Source organism: Loxodonta africana, chromosome 21 (genome assembly GCF_030014295.1).
Source record: "Loxodonta africana isolate mLoxAfr1 chromosome 21, mLoxAfr1.hap2, whole genome shotgun sequence".
NCBI classification, from domain to species: Eukaryota; Metazoa; Chordata; class Mammalia; order Proboscidea; family Elephantidae; genus Loxodonta; species Loxodonta africana.
The window spans coordinates 2,856,970-2,875,541 of NC_087362.1; the positions used below are offsets into that span (position 1 = coordinate 2,856,970).

At 39.1% G+C, this 18,572-nt stretch overlaps 1 protein-coding gene across 1 annotated transcript in view; it reads right to left on the reverse strand.

Annotated features, from left to right (window-relative positions):
• The window catches only part of TENM3 (teneurin transmembrane protein 3), a 788,034-nt gene that overhangs the window by 67,323 nt on the left and 702,139 nt on the right, over positions 1-18,572 (reverse strand). Inside the window, exons 14-18 of the mRNA XM_064273551.1 lie at positions 17,317-17,533; positions 16,203-16,322; positions 15,368-15,629; positions 8,122-8,389; positions 6,631-6,774 (exon numbers count right to left, since the gene is read on the reverse strand). Of these exons, the coding sequence (XP_064129621.1) occupies positions 6,631-6,774; positions 8,122-8,389; positions 15,368-15,629; positions 16,203-16,322; positions 17,317-17,533 (1,011 nt within the window). The remainder of the gene's footprint in view (positions 1-6,630; positions 6,775-8,121; positions 8,390-15,367; positions 15,630-16,202; positions 16,323-17,316; positions 17,534-18,572) is intronic.

Sequence of the window (18,572 nt, forward strand, 5' to 3'; positions counted from 1 at the left end):
TTGAGAAAGTTTCTCCCCCAACTCTGAGATAATTTGAAAGTGAAGAAGAGAACAGAACAATTACATTGGCGGTGGATTCTATGATTACCTTCATAATGCTTCGCTATCTGGGTGATGTAAAAATCACAGCACATTTACATAAAGAAGTCAGCTAAGATTAAACGGGTTTATTCAAATCTAAGGAAAAAATAATCTAAATAAGGCTGTATCAATCATAACAACAGGTGAAATACATTTTTGCCTTGAATATTCAGAGAAGACATTAATGATACCTAAGGTCCTTCTCTCTGTGATTACATCATTTTCATCATAATTTCCTGCAAGAACCAGTTCTGTAATTTTCATCAGAAGAACCCTACAAGTCCACCTGCTGCTCTATGCACCTGATTATTCAGTCATTACTTTGAACGACTGGCCCTTCGTGATTCTCCTTATTATGACGAATACAAAGAAGAAGATTAGGATATTTATTTCCATGTTTCCGGGTGCCTGCACAAACACCTGTCACTCTCTCCATTTGTGCCTTCTATTCTTTGTAATCGGTTTCCATAGCTCACCCACCCTATCGTGATTACAGATCACTTGGTTTATTCAATTAGACACATGTCACTTTGAAAAGCCACTACTCATCAAACTCTGCTCTTGGATAAATACGAAATTACAGCTGGTTCACCGCATAATTTACGTTACTTAACCTTTTAAAATAACATGTATTTTAATAGTTTATAACATTATTTGGAGAGCAGAATTTTGAGAGAGCACTCAATCCTAACCATTAGGCCACCAGGGATGGTTGGAGAGCAGAATTTTGAGTAGTCTAGTTTTTATATCTGATCTGATCTTAATAAAACCTAATTATATATTATTCTGATTAATATCTATGTATCTGTCTACATATCTATCTAATCTATCTGTCTACCCACCCATCCATCCATCCACACATGTAATATACATATATACACACTGGATATCTGTGTCTTAAACCACCTGAATGCTGGGTCCCATAACAGTCTTGAATCATAGAGGTATGAGTTTCCCTGGAGCTCTTTGTGTATAGTCTTCCCGCTGGTTTATGAGAACTTTACCCCATATTCTCATAATAACTAGGGTTCTTCTAGAGAGGTTTCCCCTCAGTTTGGTTTTTAAATAACTGTGAAGGAATATAGCAATAAGTGCAAACTGTGAAATAGAGTTTTAAATAATTTAATCAAGAACAGTTACTAGCATGGTTGGCATGTGGCTTTGCATTCTGAAAGATCACACTGAAGCCTCATGTCCTACACACAACAGTCAGAAGCTGCGGCTGCTTTGGATGTCCACTCTCATGGACTGGATTGTGTCTCCCCAAGATATCCGTCAACGTGGCTAGGTCATGATTCCCAGTATTGCGTGATTATCCATCATTTTGTCATCTGATGTGACCTTCCTATGTGTTATAAATCCTGTCTCTATGATGTTAATGAGATAGGATTAGTGGCAGTTATGATAATGAGGCAGGACTCAATCTACATGATTAGGTTGTGTTTTAAGCCAATCCCTTTTGAGATATAAAAGAGAGAGGCCAGCAGAGACATGGGGACCTCATACTACCAAGAAAGTAGTGCCAGGAGCAGAGCACGTCCTTTGGACCCTGGGTTCCTGTGCGGAGAAGCTCCTAGACCAGGGGAAGATTGATGACAAGGGTCTTCTTGCAGAGCCCACAGAAAGAGAAAGCCTTCCCCTGGAGCTGGCACACTGAATTTGGACTTCTAGCTTCCTAGACCGTGAGAGAATAAACTTGTTTGGTGAAATCATTCATGTGTGGTATTTCTGTTATAGCAGCACTAGATAACTAGGACACCAACTGATGATCCAAGAGAAGCCCGAGATAACAGGTGAAGCGTCCTCCTTGGTGGGGAGACCCATTTTTCCAACGTTTCCACTTTTCCAGTGCTGCACGTGGCACTAGTTACTGGGTTCTGCTCCCAGTCTTCTGGTGTGCAAAATGAACTACAACCTGATGTCTGGGACATGACTGGAAAAGGGGTAGAGCTGAGTACTGCTATCAAATAGTGAAGGTGTGAAGGTCTGCTCTGGGCTTGTTTTTCTTAGTCCTGACTTACTCAATGCTACTTCCCCCTGGAGAAAAATGCACCAGCTTTTAATGTACAAAAGCACTGGATTGGAGACTACATTTGTTTTCACGCATTTGGTAGTTTAAACCAACGCTGTCTAACTCCCACCAAATGAAATAAAACAAAACAAAGAAAATAAAAAACATTAATATTAAGAAAAAGTGACCATTAATCTCAGTTAAACATTTAACTGTATTATATACTCAGTTCAACATTCTGAATCTTTCAAAGAACTTCCGTAAAATCAACACCTAGATGATTTCACCAAGACTCTACTTGTAAAGGGAGAGTGGAGAGTTACTAGGGTAAAGTTTAGGAAAGGAGGCTAGAGTAGGTTACCTTAAGATCCTTCTTTTTTAGCAAAGCACCTTTAGAGAGGCAGTCAGGATGTAGACAAAATGTTAGAAACACAGTTAAGACAACAGAGTTTGCTTAACAGAAATAGTATTCTTTATGAGGACAAGTCACATTTTTCGAGTAATTTATCTCTTTTGGTTTGTATATCTGAAAGGAGGGAAACATGTTTCTTCATAGCAATACGTTCAAACTGTGTGAAGTAGTCACGTATCATATTATTGGGTCTGTTACAAGTAGTAATTTTGATTCTTGCTTTTTTCTCAGATTATTCATTTATTTTTTCCAAATATTCACAAAGTCAATTACCAGTATGTGTTACCCAGTTTGAATGGGAGAAGATTTTATTTCTCAAGTCACAGTCTAATCAGAACATGACAAAAAAAGTCTAGATAGTCAGAATACACTATCTACCTAAGGATTAAGATCTATTGGGACTATTTTGGTAAAAATTACATGAATTTTGTTTTTTCTTTACTTTTTTCTAATCCCCCCTCCAATTCTTTATTAAAGCTTCCTAAAGTACTTCTTGATCACACTCATTGACTCATTGTGGAATGGTTTTGGTTTTCTTAGATGAATCTCTGTTGAAGACACAGGCTCCCAGAGACCTTTCCCTGTAGTACCAATGCCAGCCACTTACATTCTCAGGGGAAAACTATTTTGGTGATAAGCATGTGAACATTTTAAAGTTCATTAGGCTTTTATAGTCGTTAAAAATATGCCTTTGATTTGACAAAGTCCAACATCCCTTCACGATAAAAAACTCTCAGCAAAACAGAAACAAAAGGGAAATACAAAGCCAACAGCTAACATCATCCTAAATGGAGAGATTCTGAAAGCATTCTGCTTGAGAATGGGAACCAGACAAGGATACCCTTTATCACCACTGTTATTCAACATTGTGCTGGAGGTCCTAACCAGAGCAATTAGGCTAGAAAAAGAAATAAAGGGCATCCAGATTGGTAAGAAAGAAGTAAAAGTATCTCTATTTGCAGATGACATGATCTTATACACAGAAAACCCTAAAGAATCCACAAGAAAACTACTGGGACTAATAGAAGAGCTCAGCGAAGCATCAGGATACAAGATAAACATACAAAAATCAGCTGGATTCCTCTACACCAACAAAGAGAATGTCTAAGAGGAAATCACCAAATCAATACCATTTACCATAGCCCCCAAGAAGATAAAATACTTGGGAATAAATCTAATCAGAGACGTAGAAGACCTATACAAAGAAAACTATAAGACACTACTGCAAGAAACTAAGAGAGACCTACATAATTGGAAAAACATACCTTGCTCACAGGTAGGAAGACTCAACATTGTGAAAATGTTTATTCTACACAAAGCAATCTCTAGATAGAATGCAATCCTGATCCAAATTCCAATGGCATTTTTTAATGAGATGGAGAAACAAACTTATCTGGAAGAGGCCCCAGATAAATAAAGCATTACTGAAGAAGAACAAAGTGGGAGGCCTGACACTACCTGATTTTAGAACCTCTTATACCACCTTTTTTATACCACCACGGTAGTCAAAACAGCCTGGTACTGGTACAACAATAGATACATAGACCAATGGAACAGAATTAAGAATCCTGACGTAAAATCATCCACCTAGGAGCAGCTGATACTTGACAAAGGCCCAAAGTCTGTTACTTGGGGAAAAGACAGTCTCTTTAACAAATGGTACTGGCAAAACTGGGTATCCATTTGCAAAAAAAATGAAACAAGACCCATACCTCAAACCATGCACAAAAACTGACTCAAAATGGATCAAAGACCTAAATATAAAATCTAAAATGACAAAGATCATGGAAAAAAAATAGCGACAATGCTAGGGGCCCTAATACATGGTATAAACAGAATACGAAACATTACCAACAATGCACAAACACCTGAAGAGAAACTAGGTAACTGGGAGCTCCTAAAAATCAAACACTGATGCTCATATAATGACTTCGTCAAAGAGTAAAAAGACAACCTACAGACCGGGAAAAAATTTTTGGCTACGACAAATCCGATCAGCATCTAATCTCTAAAATCTACAAAATACTGTAAAACCTCAACAACAAAAAGTCAAATAACCCAGTTAAAAAATGCACAAAAGATATGAACAGGCACTTCCCAAAGAAGATATTCGGGTGGCTAACAAATACATGAGGAAATGCTCATGATCATTAGCCATTAGAGAAATGCAAATCAAAACTACAATGAGATACCATCTCACCCCAACAGGGCTAGCGTTAATCCAAAAAACACAAAATAATAAATGTTGGAGAGGCTGTGGAGAGACTGGAACACTTAGACACTGCTGGTGGGAAAGTAAAATGGTACAACCACTTTGGAACTTGATCTGGCGCTTCCTTAAAAAGCTAGAAATAGATCTACCATAAGATTCAGCAATCCCACTCCTTGGAATATATCCTAGAGAAATAAGAGCCATCACATGAATAGTTACATGCATACCCATGTTTACTGCAGCACTGTCCACAATAACAAAAAGATGGAAACAACTTAGGTGTCCATCAACGGATGAATGGATAAACAAATTATAGTATATTCACACAATGGAATACTATACAATGTAAAGAACAACGATGAATCCATGAAACACAACATGGATGAATCTGGAAGGCATTCTGCTGAGTGAAATTAGTCACCAAAGGACAAATATTGCATAAGACCACTATTATAAGAACTCAAGAAAAAGTTTAAATACAGAAGAAAACACTCTTTGATGCTTATCAGGGTGGGGAGGGTGGGAGAGGGGTATTCACTAAATAGATAGGAGACAAGAATTATTTTAGGTGAAGGGAAGGACAGCACACAATATGAGGGAAGTTAGCACGACTGGACTAAACCAAAAGCTAAGAAGTTTCCTGAATACAACCAAACACTTTGAAGGACAGAGTAGTAGGGGCGGGGGTCTGGGCACCATGGTTTCAGGGGACTTCTAGGTCAGTTGGCATAACAAAGCTTATTAAGAAAATGTTCTGCATCCCACTTTGGTGAGCGGCATCAGGTGTCTTAAACTCTAGCAAGCAGCCATCTAAAATGCATTAATTGGTACCAGCCCACCTGGAGCAAAGGAGAATGAAGAACACCAAAGACATAAGGAAAATGTGAGCCCAAGAGACAGAAAGGGCCACATAAACCAGAGACTCCATCAACCTGAGACTGGAAGAACTAGACAGTGCCTGGCTATGATCAATGACTGTCCTGACATGGAACACAACAGTGATTCTATGATGTAGCGGGAAAAAGGTAGGGTGCAGAACTTAAATTCATGTAAAAAGACCAGGCTTGATGGTCTGACTGAGACTGGAGGGACCCCAGAAGGCATGGCCCCCAGACTCTCTGCTAGCCCAGAACCAAAACCATTCCAAAGCCAACTCTTCAGACAAAGATTAGGCTGGACTATAAGACATAAAATGATACCGGTGAGGAGTGTGCTTCTTAGCTCAAGTAGACACATGAGACTAAATGGGCAGCTCCTGTCTGGAGGCGAGAGAAGAAGGCAGAGGGGGACAGGAGCTGGTTGAATGGACATAGGAAATACAGGGTGGAGGGAAGGAGTGTGCTGACACATTGTGGGGAGAGCAACTAGGATCACATAACAATGTGTGTATAAGTTTTTGTATGAGAAACTGACTTGAACTGTAAACTTTCACTTAAAGCACACGTACACACACACAAAGGAACATGCCTTTGTTTTTCCTACTAATTCTAACTCTACAGCACACACAGGGCAAAAACGTTGTAATCTAGCCCATTAGAAGGTGGGCAATATGCTCTTACCATTCTGGACATCCAGTACATGATGGGCAATATGCTCTTACCATTCTGGACATCCAGTACGTGAGGGGCAATATGCTCTTACCATTCTGGACATCCAGTACATGACAAGCAATACGCTCTTACCATTCTGGACATCCAGTATGTGAGGGGCAATACGCTCTTACCATTCTGGACATCCAGTACGTGATGGGCAATATGCTCTTACCATTCTGGACATCCAGTACGTGATGGGCAATATGCTCTTACCATTCTGGACATCCAGTACGTGATGGGCAATATGCTGCTACCATTCTGGACAGCCAGTACGTGATGCGTTGTAATCTAGCCCATTAGAAGTTGGGCAATACGCTCTTACCATTCTGGACATCCAGTACGTGATGTTTGTCTAACGTCCAACCACCCATGTTGGAAGCGTCTAATTCACAGCCTTGCAAAATGGCAGTCCTCTTCTCCCACAAAGTCAGGTCTAAACAAGACTCATATTCATATCCAACTGACACTGTAATCAAAACAGATCACAGTTTATCTTCTAAACTATGGGCAGAAATGCAACTTATTATTTTGATAAAACTGCTTTTTTCATAATTGTGTTCTAAAACTGTATTTCCATTTACTTATTTATGACTAAGGTTTATTTTTTAGGTGAGATTTGATCACATAGAAGGCATTTAAAAGAAATGATCCCCAAATATTATTTTCCATTGATTTAATAGAAAACTAGTATCTTTTTTTCCCCTCACGCTACTCTTTCACAAAGGAATTCACAGCGCAAAATGAGTCCAGATTGGGCAAACAAGTAATTACGTCAGATGAATCAGACCCAAATTAAATGATAACAACTAAAACTAATGTTTGCTATCTGAATAATTAGAGCCATTTCATTTCCAAGAGCATTAAGTTATGCCAAATATTTATAATAAGTAGGGTCAACAGAGCAAAAAATATAACCAGATTATGACAATATATTAATATGTTATTAACAGGACTGAACAATAAAACTAGCAGTAAATGAAGATGAATTAATCACAAATGAAAAACTCTTCAGAGTTCAAAATGAAACAAGAATTTTAAAATTTAGAACAAGGGGAGGAGTGGCAATTATCTGATTAACTTGAACTTATTCAAGTCTAAACAATATATTAATTTCAGAGTAAAATGCCTATTATATTTTCAAGTACAATCTAACAGAATGACAAAACATGCTACCCTCTAGTTTTTGATGTTCTGATGCAGCTTTAGTTTTTCTGTTTTTCAAGTTTGAGCCTAAAACCATGATCTCACTCTTTCTCTCCCTCTGTGTCAACATCTCAACAAGTCAAACACTTAAATCTCACTGTCCAGTCCTTCAGGGAAACATCAGATGTGACCAATGTATAAAGGATGTCTTTTCACTGAAGTGACTGGCCCTTCTAGTCAAAAGAGCTGAACTAACTTTTATAAAAATGCTGTCTGATAACCTGTTAAATATCATTATGAATTCAAACTACATTAGCATTAAAACTGATACAGAAAACTTAAAAAGGATAAGGCAAGGGAGATCAAAGAAAAAAAGGAAAGAACACAATAAGAAAAAAAGAAAAAGGATATGAAAACCTAAAAGCTCATTCAGAACATTTCTCAAAGATAGAATTTCAGCCAGAAAAACTGATATTTTCTTTTTTGTCATATGGAATACATTGTTCCTTTTCCTCATGGTAGATTAAATCACTCAGCTTATAGCTTCTCTAGGACGGCCTGTCTTCCTATCTGCTTATCCATTGCTTTTCCTTGGGTTACAATTAATTTTATGGTAGCTCTGATTTCAAGACAATTTTCAAGATGCAAAAAAAGTTTATATGGAACTTACCAACGGCTTCAGAGAGACCATAGACCTTCTGATTATATGCATCTGTTTTATCCCATATGAAAGTATAGGCCAAGTTTGGGGAGGCAGGAAACCATTTCTGAAAGAGTCTTCCTACTACGGCTACCATGAGATGAACCTTCATTAAATTAAACGGTATAACAGACTGAGTCATGGTGATCTTTAGAACTGACTTATATCCTGCAGCTCTGGAACTCAAGTAGGAAAGTTTCAAATCTGTTCCTGGAATTGTGGTTTCTTCATGGAGTACCTAGGTTTGAAAAGGCAAGAGCTTCAAAATCTTGTATGATTCATTAGATAAAATATATTTAAAAGAGGCTAGTAGAGCAACTGAAAAAAAGAGTAAAACATCACTATTCACAAACATACAGTGAGCTGTTGCTGTAGTCAGTAATTAAAAATAACTCTGTTGTCGGCCGGTTTTTCTCCTCCTATGAGCTCTGTCCTGTCTTCTAAATTGATGGCACCTCAGCTTCCATCTTACAGGAAGACCTGTGATGGCTCGTCAGGCTGACACGCACTGGCGTGTTAGTGTAGCAGGCAGTGGATTCTCACTAAGCCATCTTTCACCGCAGTCACCCCAGAGAATTAGAGCAGACAGGTGTAAGATGGTTAGCTCAGGCTTAGGCCAAAGATCTGGCCTGCGACAGCTGGCTCATTTAGGGATTAAGCCTATGCCTATGACCTCATCGGCCTACAAAGACAAGAATGATTAGGAAAAAAAAGACCAGTTCATTTCAATTAAATTTTAGCAAATCAAAATCCATGTTGAGAGGTAATTTAACAACAGCACAGTCCCTATACTGGGAGCTGGGACCCAGAAATGACTTTGATGGGATGGTAAACGAGCTACTATTTCAAAGCGGCATACGATTTTCCCCAGGGAGCAAGGAACGTGTTACTGAACGCAGAAGACACTCAATACGTACTCTGAATTGAATCTAGACAGAAGAAAGCTAACATAATTATCTGCATAAGGATTATCTCCTTTACAAATTTCTTTAAGTCATATTTTTTAGCTCACAGTTAAACCACTAATATGACTAATGACAATAAATGTCAACAAAATTTATATTGAAATATTGCAAAAAAAATTATGTGAAAATATTTATTTTGAAAAATATATTTTACTGTAATGGATTGAATTGTGTCCCTCAAAAATATGTGTTGTAATTCCTGACCTCTATGCCTGTAGTTATAATTTCACTTTAGAATGGGTTGTCTTTCTTATGTTAATGAGGCAAGATTAGTGTAGGGTGTGTCTTCAGCCAATCTCTTTTGAGAAATAACAGAGATTAAAGAAGCAAGCAGGAGAGAAGCAGAAATAGGGGAAGAGAGATGCCAAGACACATGAAGATGGTCCGGGAGCAGAAACTCAAAGAGAGAAGGACCTTCCTCTGGGGGGCTGGGGGTGGCGGGGGGGTAGAGAGAGATGGCAAGGTACAGCTGCTAACCAAAAGGTTGGCAGTTCAAATCCACCAGCTGCTCTTTGGAAATTCTATGGGTAGTTCTATTCTGCTCTATCGGGTGAAGCAGAAATTTTAAGTGACCAACTCAGATATCTGGCTGATGAGATTTCTAAGCAAGGTCTTAACAGGGCCACGTGGTTTCTCCTTGTTGCTTACAGTAAAATGCGAGAGGAAAGAGATGGACTTAAAAATGAACTGTGCAAAACAAAAATAAAACTTAAAAGATTTGGAAAATTCTCTTGTACAAACTAAGGACACATGTCCTAAAATTTTCACCAAGGGCATGGCTACACGATCTTCTGTTAGAGAGATTAAGCCTGTGACTGATGGATCTAACCAACTACCACAGCAGAAAACCCATCAGTTTAGACTGAAGGGGACAAAGAACCTCTTGGAATACAGGCAGGAAACAGGTCAAAGGAGCTACATCTGTTGTCCTCCAAGAAAAGAAAAAACATCCCTGGAGCAGCTCAGAGATCCTCAGAACTGTTGGAAGGAGCATGGCAAGCAGGGCCTTCTTGGTTTCAAAGGGTGGGGACACAGTCCCCTGGATTTCAAAGGGTGGGGACACAGCCTCCTAGGCTTTGCCAACTCAGTTCCAGAGAATAGGGCCGCCGCTCAAAGCTGAGGGGGCAGGGCTACCATGCCCAAGCAGCAAAAGAATGGGGCCTGCTGGGGCTGAGGTCGCCACTCAGATGGAGTAGGAGAATGGGGTTGCCTGAAGCTGAGGGAGCAGGGTTGCCATCCCAGTGAGCCTGGAAGAAGGAGCTGAAGCCCAGGGCCAAGGGGCCTCCACCCAGAGTCCAGAGGGCATGGACAACATCAGAGTCTGGAGGGTGGAGCCATTGACCAGATGGTCAGCTGGGTTTTGGACTTGCTTCGTGCCTGTTATCCTTTCTTCCTCTCCAATTTCTCCCATTTGTAATGGAAATGTCTATCTTGTGCCTGTTCCACCATTGTACTTTGGAAACAGATAATTTGCAATCAAGGTTTCACAGATTGACAGATGAAGAGGAATTTTCCCCCAGGATGGAACACACCTGAAGTCTCACCCATATTTGACCTAAAGAATTCAGAAGATGAGATTTTGGACTTAGAGTTGATTTAAGACTTTGGGAATAATTTGATGGGGGTGAATGCGTTTTGTATGAGGGAAGGACATGAATTTGGGGCAGCCAAAGAGTAGAATGATATGGACTGAATTGTGTCCCCCCAAAATATGCATGGTAAATCCTAACTCCTATATCTGTGGTTAAAATTCCATTAGTTTGGCTAATAATAGCAGCTTTTCATAGGCTTACTGGATTCATTGTAAAGTGCAAGGCTGTACATGTGCTCAGGAACCTGTTTCTCCACGAAGAATCAGACAGCATCTCAAAGGCATCTCATATCACCCTATCAAGATTCATTATTCAGACATAAAGGGCTGCCTTTTCATGTTTAAAACATCTTAGTGCAGTAATTCAATGTCCAGTCGTGTTTCCCTTCACCCCGCTGCCTCTCACAGAGAAAAGGTTTCATGGAGTGGCTTTATGAAGTCGATGTCAACTCAGAGCAACCATATAGGACAGAGTAGAGCCCTCTCATAGGGTTTCTAAGGCTGTAATCTTTACGGAAACAGATCGCCACATCTTTCTCCCACGGAGCAGCTGGTGGGTTCAAACCACTGACCTCTTGGTTAGCAGCTGAGTGATATAACCACTGTGTCACCAGGGCTACTTTTTATGGAGTGGTTAGGAATAATGTATTTGTGCCATCTCCAAATTAAAATACCTTAACTAGAATCCTTGATGCGAGGATGGCACCACCAGTCTCAATATAAACAATCACACAGTTGGAAGCAGCACAAATGAACGGACTAAGCAAACTTTCCTTCTGACCTGTGAGAGTGTTGGGATGAAGAAGGATGGACGCAGTCACAGGTTAAGAAGGCATTGCTATAAAAAGATTCCAATTCATTACAATTAGGGCAAACATGTTGAATGAACTCAACCTTAGATCTGTCATCAGCAAGAGAGAATATGAATATATAGATACTTTTTAGAGCTCTATTAAACCCAGAGAGCCCTGGTGGCGCAGTGGTTAAGAGCTCACCTTAGAAAAAAGGTTGGCAGTTTGAATCTACCAGGTGCTCCCTGGAAACCCTACGGAGCAGTTCTACTCTGTCCTATAGGGTCACTACGAGCTGGAATTGACTTGACGGCAACAGGTTTATTAAACCCAGGGAAACTATTCAATTTAAGACTGACAGCACTTTTTTGTAGGACATTTGACAACAGGTGTAGGGTCAATTTAAGCAGAAGTTGTTGTCGTCCCATCATCAGGGTGAAATATCAATGGGTTAGTTTGAAAGTTAGATTCTGTGTCTTTGTCTAAGTAATAAACCTTAAACTGTATAATTTATTTCCTCAATTTTATTTTCAAAATAATTCCTTGTAAACTTATAAGTACTCTATAAGCAAGGCAGTCTTTCATTATGTATTCATTAGACATGTATCTTTCAATAATATTTCCTGTGGCCTTCTGGGGGTTCTGCTCTACCTCATAATATCATGTGTTGTCCCTAATGTTAATAACTGATTATTGCCTCTCTCATCATTAACCTACTTCCATGGAACAAATATCTGTAATTTAGTTCATTAAAGCGTGTTTTTCTCCTACGTAATTTAACTTGATCATGTTATTTTCCATGAGCGAGAAAAGTAAATCCAGCCAGAGTTGGAAAATAAACCATTTAGCCTATGTTGCCAGCTGCCTAATCTCTAAGCCCCATTCTTTTTTGCTGTTGTTTAGAATACACACAGCAAAACATACACAAATTCAACTGTTTCTACATGTACATGTCAATCATATTGATTACATTCTTTGAGTTGTGCATCCATTCTCACCATCCTTTTTCTGAGTTGTTCCTCCTTCATTAACATGAACTCACTGGCCCCTAAGGTTCCTATCTAATCTTTTCAGTTACTGTTGTCATTTTGATCCGATATAAATAGTTCTTAAAAGAGAATAATGCTCAAGGCAGACATTTCTTACTAGTTAAGCTAGACTATTATTTGGTTTTAAGAAGACTGCAGGGGTTATTTTTGGTGTAAGGACAATAGTTTTGAGGGTTCATCCAGCCTGCATGACTCCAGAAAGTCTGGAGTCCATGAGACTTTGAAATTCTGTTCTACATCTTCCCTGTTGATCAGGATTCTTCTACCGTATCTTTGATCAATATGTTCAGTAATGGTAGCTGGGCACCATCCAGCTCTTCTGGTCTCATGGGCAAGGAGGCAGATGCTCATGGAGGCAATTAGTCCCACACTCCATATCCTCCTCCTATGCCTGACTCTCATTCTTTTTCAGCTAGAAACTAAGTCCCTCCTCTCCACTCTCAGTATGACTGTGATTGTTAGGCCTTCCCTGTATAATCTGTTCACTGATCTCTTATCATTTATGCATTCTGCCACTTGAGTTAGCTTTAGAGAAGTACTGAAAAAACTTCATTGATCCCTTGACTCCATGCTGACCAAAAAAAGTCAAGGTCTCCATTGTATAGCATTTCAGGGCCATTCATAATTTGGTCCTTGCCTCATCTCAGTCTCTTTCCCCTTATGTGTCCTATATTTAAGTTGTTCACTGGTTTTTATACCAGATAGCTTGTTTTTACCACCACACTGTTGCTTACACATTTCCTTCAATCTAGAGTACCCTTTCCCCTTTGTTTCTGCCTAATCACTCTTTAAGGCCAGCCCCGCTCAATGATGCTTTCTTTGGCTTCCTTGGGAATTGACCTGGCTGTCTTGAATGGCAAGATCCATGTCTTACTCTTCTTTTTATCCTAATAGAGTACCTGGTACATAACAGGCTCTCAGTGCATTTTCACTAAATTTTTGTTGACTGAACGAATGGAAAAAAGACTGTATGCATTCACGGACCTGCTGGCTATTCAAAGTCAGTTTCAATACTCTGGCTTACTGGAAATTTGTCACCTCTAGTCACATGCCGTCTCTAGGTTGTCTGTTTTAGAACTGGCTAAAAAGTTCAGAGTTATGGAAAGACAGACCCTAGGGAAGCAATATTAAATGGAATAATGTTACAATGAACTTCTTAAAGTTTCAGCTCCAAGTCAGCTTGACGGTTACACGGTGAATCAGTGAGGTGTCTCTTCTGCATCATCGCTGTACATGGGCCTTCTGCACATTCTGTTATCTTGGAACTTCTTGGCTTACTTCTTCTAATCTCCATATTCCCTCTCTAGGTGATCTCATCCCATGCTTTAAGTAAATCCACACATTGATGACTCTCAAATTGATATTTCTAGTCCCAATCTTTTCCCTCGACTCCACCCTTACATAACCACTTTTTACCACTTCTACCCCAAACATTTTTGTCAAAACCACCCTCATTTCTCCGGTGGACTACTGACATTGCCTCCTAACTAGTCTCTTCGCTTCAATCCTTGCCCAATTATTAAGTATTCTTAGTACAGCAACTACAGTGATCCTTTTAAGAAGGACATCAGTTCCTGTTACCACTCTGCTTCAATACCTTGAATGGCTTCCCACTCCTCAGAGTGGTAAGTCCCTATTCTGGCCACGGCCTTCAATGGTATGTGTGCCAGCACCTTCATTCCAGTCACACATGCTAGCCTCTTTGCCATTTCTTGAACAAGCCTGGCCTGCTCTTCCCTCAGAAGTTTTGAATTTGCTCTTTCCTCTGCCTGCAATGCTTTTCCTCTATTTTCCTTCACTTTCTGGAAGTTTCTGCTACAATGACACCTTGTCAAAGAGACCTTCTCTGATTATATTATGTAAAATCATACCTATATCCACTTTACCTTCGTTTATTGTTTTTTAAGAAACAATCTGACATATTTGTTTACTGTCTCTCTGCACTCACTAGTTGGCAAGCTTCTTGAGAACAGGTACTTCACTGGTCTGGTTTGCTACTCTGTTCCTATGTAACAGAGCCTGATACCTGACAGGGGTTCAACAAATATTTCTGGAATGAATGCAACAAAGCTGTTATGTGCTCTAGCATTTTAACTCCACTATTTTATTTAATTATATATGAATAAAATCCATTGTTATTGTACCTAATGTCCTATCTTTAAGAGCTAGAAGTTAATACTAATTGGAAACACGTGGAAAGGAAAACAATCTGCAGATATCTCAGTAGATAAACCTGAGTAACAACAGTATGGCTATTTTTAATGAAGTTATACAGCTGCTTTCCCCCGCGGAGCACGACCTTCAGATAGCATATAGTTTCTGAACTATAAATCCTTACAGCTTAAGATACGACAGTAAGTTTTTTAGATAACAAATCTTGAAATTATTGAATATTTCATGTCGAAAATAATCTTTTCCAAAACAATTTTTATAATAATAATTAAACAGTAAGTTATTGAGGGTAATGACTGTGTACTAAGTAGCATTTGGTTCAAGGTCAGTCAGGTTGCCACATACACACTGGCACTCAAAGCTTTCTTCAAAGAATGAAGGAAGGAGGAAACATTATTAGCTATTGGGTTTAATCTGCGTTTTTCTGTTTGGTTACAATAAATAAATTTAGTAATAAATAAAAGAAGTCTTCTGAATCCATCTTTAAAAAATAACTAGATATCTTGATATAACAATGCATATTCTAACACATAAACAACACATTCTATAGATTTATTTAAGATAGAACTAGAACTCTGTAATCCTTTCTTAAAATTTTTTGGAAACCACGTGATGTATTTAAAAGTCCTGGCTGCTCGAGTACTCCACCTGTGTCTCGGGAATGATGGGACTGTCTTCAGGAGAAGATCTGAAAAAGGTGGATAAAGGCGACGACACAATGACAGGGTTTGGCCTCACAAATCCACTGAGATCACAGCTGGGAATGTCGTTCTCCTCTTTCTTCATGACCAGTGTATCCATCACATAAAAGACACTCCATGGAATCCACACAGTGTGATACTGAGTGAGGAACGGGGACCGTTCAAACACCAAAGTCAGAGAAGCCCCGCCATTTGCCACCAAGTCAAACCTAAGAAAAAACAAGGTACACTTAGTGAATTATTTGGATCCCGTGTAACTGCCAACATCCACCTCCCTAAACTAACATTTTATAAAAAAAAGTTAACTTTCTTTCCCAACTTTTATATTAAAATTTTAAACCCTACAGTAATATTAAAAGAATTATACAATGAACATTGATAAGCCCTTTACCTAGATTCACCAATTTGGCATCATTTTGCCCAATTTGCTTTATTTATCTATGTAACTACCTACCTTTTTTTTTTCTCCAGAATCATCTTAAGTTGTAGACATTATGAAAGGTCACCCTGAAATATTCCAACATGCATCTTCTAAGAAAAAGAACATTCTCCTACAAAACCATATTATTATTATACCTTTGAAAGTAAAATCCACTTTTGAAGAAGTACATGGGTATGTTACTTTAAATTCCTACCACATGTACTGTGAACAGATTTCTGGAGTCTAAAACTCGTTGTATTTCTACATTAAAAGGACAATAACGCATTCTTGGTGATACAAGAGTGTCCAGTTTTTACACTTAACATACTTCCAACAGACGAGTGTGACAGGACTAACTTACATTCCATCCTGGCGGGTAATGGTGTATCCATATTCTGGGTAATGCAAAAACGAGACATTTACTCCAATAAGTGGAGTTCCATCAGCAGTTAGTACTTGGCCTCTGATGACGGATGCAAGGCTGTGGGAAACGTGGAACAGAGTCAAGATTTGTCTTCTCAGGGCAGCTTTGCCAGAATTTTCAGCTAATATAGCCTAACAATAATACTACCACAGGCAATCAATTGTTATTCACAAAATCGCACCTGAAATACTCCCAAGACAATGCCCCTTTTAATTCAGTGTAATTTATATTCTCTAAATGCCTTGTGTTTACCCTGGGTTTTAATTCACTGTAGTCTGTTTTTTGGAGTTATCAAGGCCAATAATTTAGAGATAAAATTTAAAAAAATAAGCTCTGTGCTTCTTTGCATAAGCTGTGTATCTGATGCTTACATGAAGAAAAGTATACTTCCCAATTAATTCTGAGGCGATCCATAAATCTGCAGGGACCAAGAAGTATGAGATTTAAGGAGGCAATAAGGAACATTTCTGCAACAACTTTTAATCAACTGCTGGGCCTAACTGCATTAATGCTGTTAAATTACTGCAGACCCAGGAGTTCTAGTGTAAATCATCTTTGCTCAGTGAGACACGAGACACCTGCTTGCACTTGCTGGTTTATTTTCAGGTCATTACGGCTCCGTGAAGCACCAGTGAAACAGCTTATGCGATCTCGCTGCCACGCTGTTAGCAGTTCCATTACATTAATTCATAATTTATATTATTTAGTGAGCTCAGCTACAAAAAAAAGTGCACTTCTGTTTTGCCTTTTGGGGTCTTTTCATTGCTTCTTTTGAAACATTTCCAACTGTGCTAACGAAATCAACTAGTTAAATGAAGATTTACTGACTCCTTAATGGAACGTCCTGTTATGTCTCAGGTACTGAAATTGACAAAGTATGTCAAAATGCTTGAAATGTGAAGTTTGGTGAAGAATTTGCCAAAAGAGAAAAAAGTACTTAAAAAAAAAAAATAGGACAGTTCTCAAATTCACAGTCATCAGCACTTCACATGAAGTGCACGTAATGTTGGTAGTAGCAGTACAGATCAACGCAAGCAAAAGATGCGCTAACCTCTTATTGAAAGGACTTTCTCCAGGTATAACGTGGGTGCTGTCGGATCCTATGAGAAAACTGATTCGGTCGTAGAAGGGTTTGGCAGCTTGCTGAGAGGGTGACTGTAAACTCTGGCTAATGACGTCCTGAGGGTCAGGCAACCCACGGCAGTACGGCTGGTTTTGGCAGGAACTCTGCAGGCAGCAGTCAGGATCCATGCAGTCGATGAGCCCGTCTGCAGAAAGAAAGTCCACCATTGAGAGGGTTCTCCTTTTCCTGCCATGATGTGGGGAATAAGTTTTTCTGTTTGCTTACACCCAGTGATCCTCCCCACTCCCGTGTTATAGTCGTATTCATGAGGGATACTTCTAGAAACCAGATAAAATATAACACGTGCAGCAGCTTTCATGGGAAGTAAATATTTGAACTGGAAATGGTTCAAAGGAATCATATAATGTTGATTCCAAATAAGAAATAAAAAATTACCGACTGGAATAATCTATTCGTGTTACAAAGGAATATGGATTAATTGTAAGCACGATTAAAAATCAAAAAACCAAACTTGTTGCCATCAAGTTGATTCTGACTCATGGTGACCTCACGTATTGCAGAGTAGAACCGTTCCATGGAGTTTTCTCGGTTGTAATCACTACAGGTAGAGGGTCAGCAAAAAAAAGAGGAAGACCCTCAACTAGATGGATTGACACAGTGCCTACAACAATGTGCTTAAATATAGCAATGATTGTTGAGAATGGAACAAGACTGGGGAGTGTTTCGTTGTATTGTACGTGGGGTCGCTGAGTCAGAACTGACTCGATGGCACATAACAACAACAATCTTTAGGGTGGCAGATCGCCAGGCCTTTCTTCCGAGGTGCTAGCAGGTGGGTTAGAACCACCAACCTTTTAGGTTAGTAGTTCAGTGCAAACCATTTGTGCCACCAGGGGCTTTTTTATAAGTCTAATTATTCATCCTATATTTTGGAGAAAATGTACTAGGAGGTAACATAGTAGGTGTGTATGGTAAATGGATAGGGGCCTATACAGAGTGTGAAGCTCCGAAATTTGGGAAAGGATCAGAAAAACAAATCTGTGAAATGAAACAAAAAAATCTGTAAAAATATAAATCAGCTTTACATGGATGAGATTAGACAGTCACTTTTCAAGGAAATACAGGCATACCTTGTTTTATTGTGCTTTGCAGATACTGTGTTTTTTACAAATCGAAGGTTTGCAGCAACCTTGCTTTGAGCAAGTCAATCGGCACCACTTTTC